General features: G+C 37.3%; 1 protein-coding gene across 5 annotated transcripts in view; it reads right to left on the reverse strand.

Moving 5' to 3' along the window:
- The window catches only part of dclk1a (doublecortin-like kinase 1a), a 44,976-nt gene that overhangs the window by 8,702 nt on the left and 17,350 nt on the right, over window positions 1–18,924 (reverse strand). For 3 of the 5 annotated variants that reach the window (XM_042732885.1, XM_042732886.1, XM_042732887.1), the window contains exons 4-6: window positions 17,493–17,592; window positions 14,801–14,908; window positions 4,466–4,560 (exon numbers count right to left, since the gene is read on the reverse strand). In XM_042732885.1, the coding sequence (XP_042588819.1) occupies window positions 4,466–4,560; window positions 14,801–14,908; window positions 17,493–17,592 (303 nt within the window). Of the gene's footprint in view, window positions 1–354; window positions 4,209–4,465; window positions 4,561–5,654; window positions 5,803–14,800; window positions 14,909–17,492; window positions 17,593–18,924 lie in introns of those variants that run through there. The other 2 variants (XM_042732888.1, XM_019114344.2) reach the window with 2 other exon arrangements.

Here is an 18,924-nt window from a genome sequence, read left to right on the forward strand (position 1 = left end):
GCGGATGCTGTGGGGAAATTTAATCCAGTGGCCAGACAGGATCCCGCTGTTCTCTTCAGGATCGCTGCTACTCTTTTTGGGAATAGCTTTAGAGATGCTAGACCTCTTCGCTGCAGCTCCATTAAGACCAATGTGAGAAAATCTCACAAGAGTCACTTATAATCACAGTAACCTAATTACATGACCGGCTGCATTAATTCATTTTTGAAATGCATGGCCATCATTAACACTAATGATTTTGCAGAACAAAATAAAAATAAAAATCAGCAAAGTCTGGGACAAATAAAATGTAATTAAAGGAGCTCTGAGCCAAACTATCCCATATAAACAGAAGATTTAGTGAAGAACACCCGGTTAAGTTTGTACTAGATAAAGAGACTTACTGTTTAATGCATTTAGCATCTTCAATCATACGCACATGATGGAAACATTTCATGACATGCTTTGTGGCAAACAGACAACGCATTAGACCAGAAAATGACAGTCTTTTCTTTCTACACATAAAAACAACAAAAAATGAGAGAATATGATACAAAACTAATGCAAAAACAAAGAAAACTACATGACTGACAATGGCTTGAAAGCAAAGATATACAGTACAATATAACTGAGTAGAGTCCAAAACAAAAAGGTGAAAACTGCAAAACATTGAAAACCAATGGAACACAAGAGGACTGAAAACTACTGCGGAGACAGAGAAAGAGAAGTGGTGCTCTTTACATGGTATCATACAATATACAAGGTGTCTATTTTTTTAATTAATATGAAGTGAGCAGATAAAGAAATTGCTGACTCAAAAATGAAAACTCCATGCAAGCACGATTTACAAAATCACTCTTTTTCTGTTTCACAAAAGAATAGGTTTGGAATGACATGAGTGTGAGTAGATGATAAAAATCCAACTTTCTTTTAAACATCCATGGGAATTGATATCATACTTGGAAGACGCTACCATTAATTTTTAATTTTTAAATTAATGTTCATGGAATGATTGAAAACACACATCACATGCACACAAACACAATGTCATTTAAGCACCGGAAAATAAAAAAATACAGGTGTTGAAAAGCCAAAGGAAAATGTGAAGAGCATGCAACCCAACAGACAGTTTGAGGGACATCATTTAATGGAGATGATGAAGAATGTGTTTTTATGCAATTTAAATTAAACTGAACACATCCACAGAATTTACGTTTGTCCATCTCAACAACAAATTTAAAGCGGAATGCTACCTCGAATCCAGCTAAAACTCAGGAATTGAACAGGTGCATTTTCAGTTCAATCCTAAACAGCACTCAAATCTTTTGGAGACAGGTGTGATGCTGAACTTGATGGCCTCACTTTTCATGTTATGCAACACACAAAGCACTCATACTACCTAGTTAACCATCCATAAAAAAATGACTGATAAAAATTTTAATTTAATCTCACAACTACGATGATACGATTTAAATTGTAACCTCATTTACCTCGATTCATCCTCATTTAAACCAGATTGAGGTGGATTAGCAGACTTGGAAACAACATCCCTATTTCATGTTTTGACACGGATTAAAAATGTATTTGTCGCCATAGCATCAAATGCGTATGTGTTCCATATTTTTCCCCAGAGGAACTGAGATCTTGGGGAAAGAAAGAGAGATGGTGGAGGGGATATGCCTGAGGACACAGAGGCCACACACACACACGTAGATATTCCAAGTATAGATCAGGCATTCTTGTGTAGCTCGTTTCTAAAAGTGGGTCATGTGTTGAATGTAATCCACAGCCCGGGCTTGAGCGGTAAAGATAATTAATAATAAATCAGCAGTAATGATCAGTGTTTAATTCATTCACTTGGAAGGCGTGAGGTCATTTAAAACTGCAGTATAAACTATCAGAGATGGTATATACAATATATATATACCATCTCTATATATATGATATATATACTGTATATATTACAGCAGTGTGTGATTACAGCAGTACTCCGCTAGCAATACTAGCGGTACTGCTGTTATCACACACATTAGCAATGTATTAGCACACACTGCAAACTAATTGAATAAGCAAGCCACAAAGCCACAATAACAACATTCAGAAACTCATATAAATTCATAAGCCAGATAAAGAAGTGCCTGCTTCTTTGGGAGCATTTGGAGAGAACATTCAGTTCTTTTGCATTTGTATCGTATTTATGTAAATGTTTTTTTCTCCTTCCTTCATTCACAGAACTCCACTGGGGAGTTTTCAAAGCCTGACCCACTTATGCAGGAGATGGTTGTAAAGACGCTGAGATGCGTCTCTGCTTTGGGAAGATTTGACTTTCCCAGATTCTCATTCTGCAATAGCAATAAGCTGAGAGCAAAGCCATCTGACATAATCAAACCGCAGAGAGATCATCCAACTTCAAGAGCTCAGACTGCGGTAAGAGATAAGTAAAAGAAGACAGAGAATCTGAGAGTCTTTGCTAGTGGGTGGAGGGTGAACAGAAAGTGCTCTGCGTCCCTGTCTCTCAGCCGGCACGTCGACCGAATCGCATTTAGAATCATTAAAAGTCAGACTCTTCCTCAAGAGGAAGTTTAGCCACTTCCAATGCAATCTGGAACCATTTAGAATATAAAAAGTTGAACATTTCTGTACTTTCTCTCAGAGGTGCAGTCAGTTACGTTTTTCTTTTTTAACGTCATATAAAAGCTATAGTTATTTATGGCAAACCATAAATAACTGTTATACTAATAGCATTTATCTTGGCTTCAGATATGATTGAAATTCTTGTTCTTTTTTTTTGCAAGAGTGTACATGATTTAAAAAATTTCTCAGGGGTTAATCATAATAGGAGAGCACTTTTAGAAGGAATGACTAACTAATAAAAAGGGCAGTGAGAACATGTTAAGAACATAAACCAATCGTTTCACTATGAACTGGCTTAAGGTCAGTAAAGCTCCGGTTGAGTAGTGGCCAACGGTTTCTTATTAATCTATTTTGGGTTAATATCAGCACGTGATTTCACTGGCTGTAGAACAGCACTTTAACTGTCTGCAGCTTGATTTGATGTGTCCCAAAAGCTCAACATTTTGATCATTTGGAATGGAGTGCAATATCCTCAGTGATTGAATGCTCTGGTGCATTTTAGTCATGGAGAACTAAGAAAGAGTAATAGACAGACACTCAGAAAGAATGGAAGACAGAGAGACACTTGACTCTTAAGAGAGAGAGAAGCAAGAGTAATAACTGGGGTTTAAGACTCATATTATAACCTGAGAGAAACTCTGGACTGGGAAGAAGTTTAAACCTCTTTGCGTAAGTCTATCAACTGCAGGATTAGAGATAGTTTGACATGGTCAAAAGCACACAAACTCCTCCCAATCGTACTCAAACTTTCCTCAGAAAACCAAATAGTAATGTGTTTCTTGTGGGGGGGGGAGGTGAATAAATAAACACTTCCTGGTGAATTGCATGCTCCTTCAACAGCATGTATCATGCCATTTCTCTTTCTCAATGCTGTCTCAATCAGGGTCCAAAATTAGCACTGGCCAAGCACCAAATGTGAGTAAATAAAAAACATTATTTGCTCATTGGCAGGTAATGTTATAAGAAACTGCAGTATAGCACATGACTTATATGTATAGTCATATCCTCACTGATGTAAGTGATGTGAGCGAATCAATTTAAACCTATACATACTGTTTATTAAAAAAGTGCATGTCTTCAGATGACTTGTACTTCAGTGAAAAAGCCGTAGAAAAATCTAGGAGTCTTCAGAACTCAATGTGGTGACACTTGAGAGGAATATTTCTTGCATTACGTCATTATATATGTATATATATATATAAAATATCACAACTTCCTTTGTTTTTAGGTGCCATGGAAATATATCACCTTAAATATGATGCTGCAAGTTACATAACTTGCAAATCATGAAAAATACAGCTTCATGGCAGGTACGAAAAAAATTGGTATTTATTTTCTCAAATTATCGCCATTGGCAGATTAATGGCAAAAGTTAATTCTGGACCCCGATTTCATGTAACTTCATGATTGCTGCTCTACTCATATTCCATGGCTGACACTAGTGCATTTTCACGCTTAACTCTGATGACGAAACGTGAGAGACCAAAAGTTTCCAAATGTAGCAGCCCAGACTAAGGATTGACTGTGGATCTTAGTGCCACTTTGAAGAAGGGGGGAAGTTAAGCTGTGCTGTCAATGATGGCCTTGTCCATTTCCTGAGAACATAGAAGGATCGCGTTATATAGAGCCCGAGATGGAGAAGGATCTGGACACTCAAATCACACGATATAATGGATAAACACTACATAAAGGACACTATTTGGCACAACAGAATTGGATTTAAATGATACATGTTATCAAATGAACCAGGTGGACAGTAAAAGATCTGAGGTTTATGTTTATGCAGGTGTATGAGCTAGTGTATAAACCATGTGTGTGTGTTAGGGTGATTGTATAGAGACTGTTGTCTTACCCTGCGTTTCTTCAAGCTCCCGGGGCTGGTGGGAGATGGACTGGGCGATTTTGCAGAATGGGGTGTGGACAGCTGACTGGCCGGGGTCCCATTCACTGCAAAGAAAAAGTGGAAAAATGTTTGAGTTCACACAAAAGTGTACAAAGTTTATGAATGAAGCCCCCAGGAGGCTGCCAGTGCTCTTATATTCAAAGAATGAGCTTTTCAAAAGCCTGTCTGTGAGTAAGAAGAGAAGAAATCGCCCACACTGCTGCTCCTGCTTCCCACACTCGCATCCCTAAACAAATCCTCTTCAGATAGAGCGCCACACACCCAGTGGCACAAATCCCTTCATTTCTACAAACTCACATCTTCCAAGGCCCATCAGTCATGGTAAAACTGCACTACACACCACTGAGAAGATCCGAACTCTGTCATCTCCAGGCTGATTCATATTCACAGACGACTGCCTCTATTTGCTGATACAGATTAGGAATTATCCCTTGACTGTTTTACACGTTCTCATATATTACCAGGACACACAAAAGTGAAACATCGATCGCCAAAACTATATTTAAAATTATATTGTTAACTGCACCATATCCATTCTAATTCACTTTTGAAATTGAATAAAGCAGCAGCTATGAATGGAAAAGTCAAAGCTTGTAGTGAAGTTATAACAGAAATAAACCAATGTGTTTTATGACTGCATTGAATTTGTGTACATAATAGGCTATATATATAATTATTAGAAATTAAATATGAACTAGGCCAAACTATGTCAAAAGCCACTGAAAATAAAAATGCACAAGATGACATGAGGGATGACAGAAAAATTATTTTGGAGAATTTAATTTAATGCACAGCGTGTTACAACCCATATTCATTTACACAGACTAGTAATAAATTGTAGATTTATAAACTATTTTATTTTGTAGCAGACAAATATGGGAACATCATATCAATGTCTAAAACACATAGCGCAAAAAAAGACATAAATAAATTTTGTTACAACGCTCCTGGGTCTCTCCTATGAAGACGAACTGAATTAGAAATGATTAACCTACTGATTCATATATGAATACACATTAAATAAAATCCTTCTGGCGTCAATTCCGGCTGAATAAGCCTCACTATTAAATTCCGTGCTAAAAAGTAAAAGCCAGCTTCCCATGTATCCGCAAAAGAGCAGTGAATCCACCTCTCCTACCTTCGTATTGCAGCATCTTGAAACACAGTGCTATTCCAGGTGGCAGAAAGCAGCAGCACTCGCTGAGCGCGGATTCCAATGAATGGAGCAGCGGAGAGCAGAGCGGAGTACAGAGCGTGAGCCGCTGCTCGCTCATTGGCTCGCCGCCTGCCTGCGTAGCTGTGACGCGCGGCCGGCCGGTGCTGTATGGTAGTGGGAGGCGCGGAGGGCTGAGGTAATGGTGGAAACGCGCCGAATCTTCCCACCGACACAGACCTTTAATGGCACTCGAACCACGGCCAGATACAAACATAAACACTGCCGTATTTTAACATGAGACAGTGATTTCTAAGGTCTCGTGAAAAAAATATATTAAATGACCATTTTACTACTATTAAGACGTGATCTGTGCGTTATTTGATCTCAGGTATTTATTTAGGCTATTCATTAATTCAGTTATGTATTATTTGTTCTCAGGCATTTATTTAATTATTACGTTATTCATTCATTTATTTGGATCCCTGCCAATGATAGTAATAATAATAATAAAAGAGCTAAGTTCAGTTTGGGAGTTTTTGAGTTCACTAAGTTCCATTTGAAATGCTGTGAGTGAGTGTGTTTGTGAGTGTTTACAGGTTTGGCCTGTCACTATTAAAAGCCTCAAAATAATCCAAATGATTTTGTTTTAAATATCAAGAGCTTTGTAAGAGGGCCAAATATTCAGCACCATATGAAAACCACTTAATGTGAGACATCTTTACTAGTGTGTGTGTGTGTGTGTGTGTGTGTGTGTGTGTGTGTGTGTGTGTGTGTGTGTGTGTGTGTGTGTGTCAGACTGGGGGGAAGAAGTACACTCATTAGCACCATCTGTGGTGCTTCATTAATTTGATGTGAGTGATGCTTCACAAACAGACAAATCACTGTGTTATTTTGGGGTTAGTTCTCCAACATGTTCTCAAAGTTCTCTGTCAGAAATGGCAACAAGCTGAGCCACCCCCTCAGACAAGCGTCCACATATCCTTAAACCCTTTTGGGGAGATTACAGAACATCTAAACCAAAGATACAGAATAGGCTATACAAAACTGGACTGGGAGCAGCGTCAGAAATGAACTTTTCCATTAAGGGGCAATATTTGCCTCCTGGTTTTGAGGGACATTTTTACCTTTGTAAGGGCATTTTTTTATAATTAGCCTACTTTTAAAATGTATCTGTTATGTCAACTGTAAAATACTTCAATTTAACCAGTTACTTCAATTAATGACAATATTTCAAACTGTTACCAATCAAAATTTGTTTTACCATCAACAAAAGCCATCTTTACAATATAAAGGTAGAATATAAGATGCATCTGACATGGTGTTGCTGGTTTTTTACACAGTTTAATGCTGCTCATTTACAGTACATTTACGCAAAAAAACTACATCATGTAAATAGCTTATAAGTTACAAAAACAGGACCCCATGAGAGGGTGAAACTGCAATTAAAGAACTTTTTTTTTTTTTTTTTGGTAGGGGAAAAGCACATTATATTCCTGTTACATACAAAACAACCAATCATGAATTTGTTAATTGCTTTTTACAAATTGGAAAAAGGAAGACTTCACATTAGTTATTTCAATAGCATGATAAACAAAACAGTTGCTTTGAAAAGCAAGCAAAAGAAAACTAAAGCAGTCCAAGACTATGCACGTTTTGCACTTTCACAAGAACTCATGAGCAAATCTATTGTAAATTTAATGCTGCAATCGACACTTTTTGCCCTAAGCCCTGTTAAATCAATATTCCTCATATTAATCACACCTTGAATAATAACGGATGATTTTGTGGCAAGCATGAGAAGGTTTGACAGCTCAAACATAAATCTGTTTTCACAGCTGCAGGCCTAATTGAACCAAACCTTGGGTTGAATCTATTCCCCACTCCCTTCACAAATACACAAACATAAATGACTGCAGCTTTAGATGTTACAGCAATGCAGGAGATTGCTGGGAGAATGGCCATATTTTATGTATGCGATATGAGTTCAGCATGGTTTATAACACAAATATAAATTCAGACACTAAAAAGAGAGAAATGACTCTGAGTTTGCTCTTGTGTAACATGCTCAGCTGTGGGAGGATGGATCCAATGATGTGACCTCTCTCATCTCTCCTCCTCTCTCTATCTCTGCTGTTTACTTCTCTCTTTTTCGCACCAGGTGCAGTTTGGTCCGCTGTTTGCATCTGACCCTTAGTCCTTAATTCAAAACGAGGATATGATCCAAAAGGGACTGTGAAAGAGGCACAGTGTCCTCCCCTGATATACCCGTGTCCTGATCTAACACTCCCACTTCAGCTGACCAGAAATAACTTCTGTGTGAATATGAATGACTTATGATCCATCAGAGAAGAGATGATTATGTTTTCAGGGCTGTTAATCGATCAAAGTTTTTATAAATTAAATTCATTACATTTATCAATATGTGCGGAAAAAACTCCCCCAAAGACAATTCAAAGAGGAGAAAATCAATGAACAGACATTACCAAAAAAAAAAAAAGCCTTTTTAAAGGAATAGTTCACTCAAAAAAGTTGCTGACAATTTACTCACCCTCAGGACATGCAAGATGCAGATGAGTTTCTTTCACAATGCCATCAATTATTGCACTGCAAACCAGAAAGCTGTGTGTTTGCAATAAACAAATCCATCATTAAGACATTTTTTCCTTCAAATGAGTCCTCTATCCATAATATTGCTTTCTCCAGTTAAAAAGTCATCTCCTCTTCAGGAGTGAAATAAGCAGAGATCAAGCACAATTTACAAGCAAATTTAGTCTAAACAGTTCTAAACAAATATGTTGGTGAATTTTGATGTGAGAGGATGGATGGATTCTTTCACTGGAGGATGCATTATTATGGATTATGGACTCATATTTTTGCCAGAAGCAATGGTTTACAGTAAAAATGCCTTGATGGATTTGTTTCCCACAGATAAGCAGATTTTCACATCACAAGACTTTAATTGATGGACTGGAGTAATATGGATTACTTGTGGATTATTGTGATGTTTTTATCAGCTGTTTGGACTCTCACTCTGATGGCACCCCTTCACTGCAGAGGATCCACTTATGAGCTATATAATGCTAAATTTTTCCAGATCTGTTGTTGTGTAGAAACAAACACATCTATAATCTTCGATGGCCTGAGAGGAGTGTACATTTTTAATTTTGGGTAAATTATTCCTTTAAGTCAATATATCCATTATAAAATGTTCAAATAATAAGAAATGATCAATTATAAATTATATACAGTGCATGGCATAAAAACTAAGACTTTATATATTTACACACAAATTACGTAATACACTATGTATAAATACATTTCTACATTATTAAAATATATGAAGCATCTAAATAGTGATTGTGCCTGTCCTCTGGGGCGCTCAGCGCTCCTTTCTGGGAGCAGAGCATCCTGCTCTGAGTACATTCAAGCTAGCACATCTGTCTCACAGTGGATATCATTTTTAATGAAATTTCTATTTACGGTGCATCTATGTGATATGCACGACAGGGTTTCAGAGAAGAGCCAGACAGAGTGGACCAGGATACAGAATTTTATCAGTCTCTGTGCAATAAGGGCTATGAAAAATTAATTTCCATCGCTGACAAATAAACATGACTTTTCATATTGTTTTTATTGCAAAGATTAATACACACAGCTACAGTAGCTGAAAATTATTTTTGTGTTACGGCCAATATTGCACATCTAAACTGTTTAGATTTTTTCTTTTTAAATAGCATTCCAATTGTGGGCTCCATTGTACATTATATACTCTTAAAAGTAAAGGTTCTTTATTGGCATTGATCCATAAAGAACCTTTAACATCCAAGAAATATCCCATCGTTCAAAGGTTCTTTAGAATACTGCTGATATATTGTGCATATAGACAGTGCATTCTGGCCTTGCATATAAGGTCTAAACAGCATTCACATTTCATAAGGAAATATTTTAAAGTAAAACAAAATTCACTGAGAAAAAAAAAATTATCCATTAGGAATTGACAGCATTGGAAAAGTGGGTGTTGTTACCCCATAAAATTGATAACATTGACATTAAGCAGCATTTAATTAGAGTACTAACTACTGTGACTAAATACAATCATTACTGACAACCGTAGCCAGAAAATCTTCCTGTAGTAGTGCATGGTGCTAGTAACACCAAGGTCATGGGTTTAATTCCCGAGGAATGCATAAACTGATAAAATGTGTGCAATGCAGAATGCAATACAAGTCACTCTGGATTAAAAAAATACCAAAAGTATCAATTTTAGCCAGTGTGCAATTTACACTCTGAGAAAAAATTCCATAGAAAACCAGAAAAGATACTGGTAATTTTCAGCCAGGATATACAGTAATAGTTCACCTAGAAATTAGAATTCTGTCATTAATTATTTACCCTCATGTCGTTCCAAACCCATGAGACCTCCGTTCATCTATGGAATACAAATGTAGATATTTTGATGAAATCCAAGAGCTTTCTGACTCTACATAAATAGTAACACAACTGACACGTTCAAGGCCCAGAAAGGTAGTAAGGACATCGTTAAAATAGTCCATGTGACATCAATGGTTCAACCTTTATTTTATGAAGCTACGAGAATACTGTTTGTATGCAAAGCAAAACAACAATTTATTCTCTTCCGTGTCAGTCTTCCCTGTACGTAACATTACGGTTGAACAACCATTTCATCAAAAATATCTTAATTTGTGTTCTGAAGATGAACGAAGGTCTTACTGGTTTGAAGCGACAAGGGTGGGGTGAGTAACTAATGATGGAATTTTCATTTTTGGGTGAACTATCCCTTTAAGTTTACGCACATTTCCTTTAACCATAAAACAACTATGAAAAATCAATACACTAAAGTTCGTAAACCCACAAACTTTTTTTTTTAAATTTAGCTAAATAAAAGCTTAATAAATTAAGTCAGGTCACCTTTATTTGTATAGCACTTTATACAATACAGACTGTTTCAAATCAGCTTCCTGGTAATACACAGAAAAATAACAGAATTAATGCTGCGAACTTCATCATGTATGAGACAAATCTAAATAGCTCTAACAAGACAGCAGTGTCATTATTCAGCTCAAGTCAATTCAGCGTTTGTTCAGTTCAGTTCAATAACAACTTCAGATTCAACTACACGCAGCTCTACAGAAGAAAGTGTTGTTTGCTATTCAGCTCTAGACAATTCGGTATCAGTGTCGATGTTGCAAACATTTTCTCATATCTTGGAACAAAATTAATCATATCTTGGACAAGGTGAAACAAGTTAACACACTAATTAACAATATAAAAATGACAAACTTTTTTTTTTGGAATAATGTGCACAGATGAGTCATACACAATAAGACCAGGAACATGCATTAACAAAAAGCCAGTTTTCCTGCAGTAGGGCACATGCTAATAGGTTAATGAGCTGTTTGTGGGTTTGTCAGTAATGAGCTGTGCAACTGGCCGGAATTACACAGTGAGAATAATAACAAGGTCTCTGGGTTTGATTGACAGGAGCAGCTCTGCATTTCCTAAAGACAGTCAGCCAGCGGTGTTTGGAGCTGATTAGAGATTACTCTCTGGTGCTCTAATTAAAGATTACTCTCTGGATAAACTGCTCAGACAAATATTCAGTCGACTATGAGGCCAAGCTCATCCGTGCAAATTCAAAAGAAAGCTTAACAAAATTCGTGAGGCGAACGACCTAAGATTATAGATCAGAAATCCACTGGAAGGATGCCTTCAGTAAATAGGACAGGCAGAGAACGAGACGCAGTCTGTAATGTCAACGGCTCAGATGAGCACCATCTCCGTCGGCCCACACAGCTGTTGATAAATATGACAGAGAGAGGCTGTTTATGTCTGTCTCGCTGTGTCTCCTTTGTTAAAGCACCACTAAATCTGTTGTAAAGCTCTACACTTGATCACGCCGCTCAAACTGTGAATAATCCGTAGGATGACATGGGCTTTGCTTTTTCGTTGTGTTAAAAAACAAAAGGCTTCTCATAACGGTACACAAACAGTACATCAGTGCCATTTGTGCAGAAATTCATCCGTTAAAGTGCGTTCATGTGTGTTTAAAGGTGTGCAGGCCACTCTCGACCAGAAATCAATGTGCTATACTTAGCCTGACAGGGTGTATTATATAAACAGCTCTCATACAGCGAGCGGCTTCATCAATCGGCTCTCTAAAGTAAGCACAGCTAGACCTTTCTGAAAATCGCTAATCTAATTCATCACAAGAAATATTGCACATTTGATCTACACTATCTGACAGATTACAAAGCTGTTCTCTGTTAATCAGCTAGTCTGTTTGATCTTTTCAATGGTATATAAACTGACCACTGGCTTTTCCGGTAGATGTGAATAAAATGACATTTACTGCAATAGAAGCGACAACTAAAATGCAATGTAACAGCTACAAAATTGCAATTCCAATCATATCCGTCCACCGGTTGTGTCTTGCTGAGAAAGTACAGGACACCTCCGTTATGTATACACCTGCCCACGCCAGTGTAGGACTTCTAGTAGCGAGAAATAAAGACGATGTAAGGCATGTGTTTGTATGCTTTAGGTTCAGATGGAGACTAAATTAAATAACTGAAAAGTTTAGTAAAGCAGAGGTTTTTAACCTTCACAGATACAGATTATGTTCTGTTTTATGTTCTTCTTTGGAACATAAAATAAGTTATGTTGAAGAATATTCCAACTGTTTTTGTTCATTAGAGTGAACAAAACAACACTGGAGCCTACAGACTTTTGAAAAAATAAAATAAAAATCTTTCAACATGCTTCAAAATACTTCTTTTGTGTTCCATAAAAGAAAGAAATTCATACAGGTTTGGAATGGCAGCAGTGTAAATGATGATGGAATTTTAATTTTGTGGGGTAATATAACCATTGAATCCTGAAGCCTGACATATAAAGTAATAATGTGTTTTATAGTAAAATTATAAATATGCAATTTGGTGCAGTATATATTTATCTAGCCAAAAAGTAAGCAATTGCTTGTAATGCAAATCAAGGAGTTCTTTATAACAGTATAGCAGACTATCTACATAAAATGCATATAAATGGCAGTTGTCACTCTATACCTCATAATAATATGTCTTTATAAACTAATTTTTAATCATTTTAATTTAAATGCTTAATTTTATAATTAAAGCACCATGTAGTTTTTATTGTGGGGGCAAAACATATAATGCAATGCAATGCAATACAATGATGACTGAGAGAAAAACATGACATGATGCATCATATTTGTTACTCAATTTCAACGATTATCAAAGCATCATTTTAAAAAATTAAGTAAACCTCAGTTGCTTCAACCCAGTAAATGTCCATCTTGAAATTTTCTTACAGTATAGCACTTATTATTACATTTACTTTATAAAAATCAGTAGAAAGATATGTGTACCACAACCTGAAGGGACATTTTAAGAATTATACTAAAAGGCCTTTTACTTGCTAAAAAGTATCAGTCAGAGTGTAGAAGGCATGTTTTTGTTATTCATTCATATTGATAATTTAGAAGCATTTCCATATTAAATATGATAGAATAGACTTTATAAGGTTTAGAAAATTAACTAAAACTGGCACACTATATTATAATACTTAAATAGACAATAATTGTAAGTGGCATTCAAATTCAAGAAAATCCTGTTTTATCCAGCCTATCCTCCCCTGGACCCTTATGGACCCTTGGCTGAAAACCCAGGAAACTTTAAGATCAACATAGAAAGTATAACGGCAGTAACTTTTTAATTTCTTGGAACTTTATTTCAAAACCATCATCAGTCTTTGCACACTGTAGTGAATTTACCCTAAAACCAGACTGGGCAAAGAAACCTTTTCAAACATGAGTCAACCTGGCCCTCACCCTGGGGTTTCTTACAGGATTAACGGGCTGAATGGTGAAAATGAATGACTGGCACACCAAGCACTTGAAGCAAAACCGATTCCACGCTTTTATGGTCCACGTCTGCGAGCGTCTGCTGAGAAGCAGCCGCCTGACTACAAGTGATGAACAGCACTCTCCGAGTCTGCTTCCGCTAAGCTTGCCAAACAGGAAGGGACGCCCATATATGGGCAACTCTATTGTCTCCAAGGCACAGTTCCCTTAGCCGGCGTCTCCATGACGACCGGATAGAACTCACAGCCAAACCTCTACTCATAGAGATTCAACTGGTACGATTTAAACCAATCATATAACAGACGACTCGGCTGGAGGAAAAAAATATAAACCACCAGCTTCTAGAAATCTCTGTCACACATCTTATAGAGGTGAAGACGCAAAGGCGGGAAAACTAGGGCATAACACACAGGGGAAAAAACATCAAGTAAGTGCTACATGGGGTTTTAGAGCATTATTATTTATTTTTTTTTTTTTGTACTTTTTATTCATAAGAAGACAGACTCAGTCAAATATGTACAGCTAGAATAAAAAAAAAAAACAAGCAAGTAGTTGATGCACTGTCTGGTTTTTAGTACAATATAGACTCTGGATTTAATCCATACACTATCATAATGCTTATGCTTTTTTTGCATTTGGAGTACCATGTATGGAATATGAGTTTGGTCATAATGGCATATATCAAAGCATCATGGTATTAACAATACACACTGGCACAAAAGCAGACCGCATAGTGCCTATAATTCAGATCACACACAACAGTATTCATTCCAAAACAGTTGATGTGGATCTGCAAGACTGAGTCACACTACCCCCCCCCAATCTCTACCTCTACCTCTCTCTCTCTCTCATCACCCCATCTACCTCCCTCCCCCATGCCTCAGTATCTTGTATCTCTCCTCTTTGACTCCTCTCCATCGGGATGCGCCCTTGTGAATCAGACAGCTATATCTGAACACAACTGCACCTAGAAGCCAGCAAACACACTCCGCTCCAGGGGTGCACAGGCACCGAGGGGGGCTTTATTGCTCGGAGAACTGTCACACACGCATGACTTCCTATTAGTTTGTTTATTATCTGATGCGAGAAGTTAATTACCATTTTTTTAACAAACGTTCAATCAACAGCGAGCGAATGTTTGAGAAGAGGGTTCACATGTACACAGGAAACTACTCAGAGAAGCATTTGCTCTTGCATAAACACACATACATGCACATGTGAATGTTACCTGATCCAGAAGGAGACTTGCTGCGTCTGGAAAGGGCAAGACTTCTGGGAGAGCTTCTGTTTAAAGACCCCATCTTTCCATAGGATGTTGATTTCACCACTCGGCACTCTGTCACAAAATCACATTAGATAGATAGTGAGGTCCAAAACTCTGAAGCACTAATGAAATGACTTCTATTTGGCAGTTCAAAAATGAATGCATTTCAGTTTTTTTTTGAATTTGGTAAATTGCATCTAAACAATGATCGACACTCTTAGCACATAGCATGGTAAACATGGAAGCTCAAAGGCCATTTGTTCTATCATGTCACATGAGCTTCCACGTTTACCATATGAGATGCTCTCTATGCATGTACATGTGTTTACGTGAATAAAAGTCTAAATTAAATCTTTCATCATATAAAGTGATCTCATCTCTTCACAAGATTTGAATTGAACTGTTTTATTTATATGGATTTATTTTATGATGTCTTTATGACCTTTTTTGGAAGTTTTGGTTACATGAACTTTTAATGGAGGGACAGAAACCTCTCAGGAATCATTACAATATCTTAACTTGTTTTTCAAAGATAAAAAGTCTCATGGGTTTGCCACAATGAGTAAATGTAAGTAAATGAAATTAAAAAATTTTGGGTGAACTATCCTGAGAAAGAAAGAAAGAAAGAAGAAAGAAAGAAAGAAAGATAGAACGAAAGAAAGAAAGAAAGAAAGAAAGAAAGAAAGAAAGAAAGAAAGAAAGAAAGAAAGAAAGAAAGAAAGAAAGAAAGAAATGTTTGGAATGACATGAGGATTAGTAAATTAACAAGTGCTTCCATTAAATATGGTGTCAAACGTATTGTTCTCAAGTAATGAATTTAAATTTTTTACATCAGTAGTAAATGTTATATGAAAAGCTGATTGCTTCATTTTCATTATTTCAACAGTTTTACTACTGTATATAAGACCACCAAATGACTATCTAGTTTGACTGCCATCTCAAATCCTCTTTAAAAGTCTTCTAAAACTCAAACTTTGCCGAAAGATAATCCTTAAACTAAGGCGCTAAATTAATCCTCTTTTAAAAACAGTCTGCTTGTTACAAGTGTGATCAAAAAGATGGCAGCGCTACAAGTGAGGAAAATACCTTAACCCTAAATACAGATCAGAGACTGAAGATTAAATTAGAATCTCTGCAGAATAAGCGTTGCTCAGATTCTTGCATGCTCCGTGTTTCACATTTTTGCTTCTGCAGCAATAACCCTGTGTACATAATGCATTGAGAGAGCAATAAGACTGTGACACCAGGTATGACAGTAAGTGCCACAGTCTATTAAGACAGCATTTCTCGAAGGGCAGGATGCCATTCCACTCTCCATCTCCATGGAGTTACATATAGAGAGCAAGTTCCAGCACTTAACTCTCAAGTGCTAACAAATCAATGTCTTTTATAATACACAGTCGAGTTTTAAAAATATGCTTTCTTACAATTGTTAATAACAGTTTTACATAATCTCCATCAACAATGATTTCATAACTTAGAGTATTATGTATCAAATTAAAACTTCCATGGCATATCACAGCCAGTGTGCTGTTATGGGCAACCATTCTGCTCATATTAAAAATGCATCCTCCAGGGAAATCATTGTCGTCAAAGGCTGCCATTTTGGCTCCATCCGTCTCGCCATCGGCATGCTTCATATGTTCCTCTCAGCTCTGATCAGAACTCATTAGAGCGGCACGTGTTGCTCTACTAGTGCCTGTGTAATTAAACCTCTACTTACTGTATGATTGACTGCACTCACTCTAATTCAATGTGATAAAATATTCCAACATTCATTTAATTTGTTCTGTACAGTGCAGCCATTGTTAACAACTCAAAATAATTTTCAGTTTATCTGTCAGATAGATAGACAGATAGACCGACAGAGAAAGAGAGAGAGAGAGAGAGAGATCTTAACTATTTTGTTATTTCTTGTTTATTAAAAAATATATATATTCATGTAATTATCTACTTAATGATTTATAGATCTATTCTTGTTTTGTCTATGTATTATATTTGTTCTTTGCTCATGCAATAGTCAATTGAATTGAATTGAATTGAATTGAATTGACAGACAGACATAGATAGATAGATAGATAGATAGATAGATAGATAGATAGATAGATAGATAGATAGATAGATAGATAGATAGATAGAAGCCTCTTCTATTAAAGAACTCTTCCAAATACACTTCAGAAACTGGGGCACCGGCTCTTCACATCAGCACATAGGAGGAGCCAAACGGCAAACAGCCTTCGTCTCTCCACATCATTAATGAAAGGAAACCAGACACAGATACATGCAGATTCTTATTTCCTGATAACAACAATGCAACAAGAACAACATGGAGGAGAGACAAGGAGAGGAGGTCTATCCATCTAGGACAAGTGGCAAAGACAGAAACCCATTAGAGAAGTGGCTGGTGTAGGCGTTAAGGGGGAATGAGCCTTTATTTTATATTCCACATTTGTGGAATGAAATTTTAATGGACTCATTCATAAGCTTCTTATGAACTCATTTGTAACAGGATGTTATTCATTCAAGACGGGACAAAGAGAACATTTCTGGGTAGGTGGAAGATGCCATCCACATGGACCTTCTGCTGATGAGATCATGACAAGTAGTGGTTTTTCACTCAAATGAATACAAAGGCAACTACTGAAAGGCTCTTTACCGCTTTCATCCAACATAAAGTCATCCTGGAAACGGAACTTCTCCGGGCCACATGCAATGAAGATGTCCTCCTCTCCGAAGAAATCTTGAAGACACACGACCTGCGATTGGAAAGAGAGGACGTCATTAGCAACATAAGATCCATTAGAGCATCTGAATGTCTCTTTGATCATTAGGTTTTCTATCCTGAAGCTATTATTAAAGAGCCCAAATTACAGATCCAGCCTCTCTTCTTCAAAAAACCAGTGAGATGGTTTGATCGTGATCGCCACCCAGAAGGCTTTGAAGGCTACTGAGCACATCTCTAATGTCTTTTTAAGATGAGTAACCACCAGCTATATTAATGATGATTGCCCCTAATCAAGAAGAAGTTAGATCTACCCACCAAGCATTATTTCCCATCAGCCCTGTGGCCATCTTCGGGTACACTGCATTGAGAAACTATTTAAAGTTTGATCATTTCAAACAATGAATCAAGGGGACAACAAGCAAACAAATGCACATATAATCAGCCTTGAGCACAGCACAAAACACACAAAGGACCTTTTCAGAGAGCAACCAGAAAATTATTCCTGTTTTTTGACCAAGTATGATTTCTAGCCCCCTAAAGCACGAATGAAGAGAATGCATGATTTTTCATTAGCCAGACAGAGATTTTTTGTGATGAAGGGAGAGGGCACTGAAACTTGATTTTAGTTTATTGATTTGATTTTATTCATGGGGGTTGGAAACTGACACTGAGACTCCGCTTTTGTTTGTTATGGCATTCCAGTTTAAAATTATTTAAATGGAAATAAATGATAACTTGATTTTTGTCTTTTCTGAAGACAATGTGATTGGTGCAAGCCACAATGCTAAGTTGTGGGTAGTTGCCAGTTGCTGAGGTGTTCTCAGTGGTTGGCCAAGTAGTTTTTTAACTAGGCAGTTGCTAAGGTGTTCTAAATGGTTTAAGCACATTGTGTTCTAGGTCTTTTCACAAGAAAGCCCGCAAACAGTTTGCTGAAGACAAGCAGACTAAGGACATGGATTACTGGAACCATGTCCTGTGGTCTGATGAGACCAAGCTAAACTTATTTGGTTCAGATGGTGTCAAGCGTGTGTGGCGGCAACCAGGTGAGGAGTACAAAGACAATTGTGTCTTGCCTACACTCAAGCATGGTGGTGGGAGTGTCATGGTCTGGGGCTGCATGAATGACATACTGAAGCAGAGGATGATCCCCTCCCTTCGGAGACTGGGGCAGTATTCCAACATGATAATGACCCCAAACACACCTCCAAGATGACCACTGCCTTGCTAAAGAAGCTGAGGGTAAAGGTGATGGACTGGTCAAGCATGTCTCCAGGCCTAAACCCTATTGAACATCTGTGGGGCATCCTCAAACGGAAGGTGTAGGAGTGCAAGGTCTCTAACATCCACCAGATCCATGATGTCG

The sequence above is a fragment of the Cyprinus carpio genome, chromosome B10, assembly GCF_018340385.1.
Source record: "Cyprinus carpio isolate SPL01 chromosome B10, ASM1834038v1, whole genome shotgun sequence".
In the NCBI taxonomy this organism is placed as follows: Eukaryota; Metazoa; Chordata; class Actinopteri; order Cypriniformes; family Cyprinidae; genus Cyprinus; species Cyprinus carpio.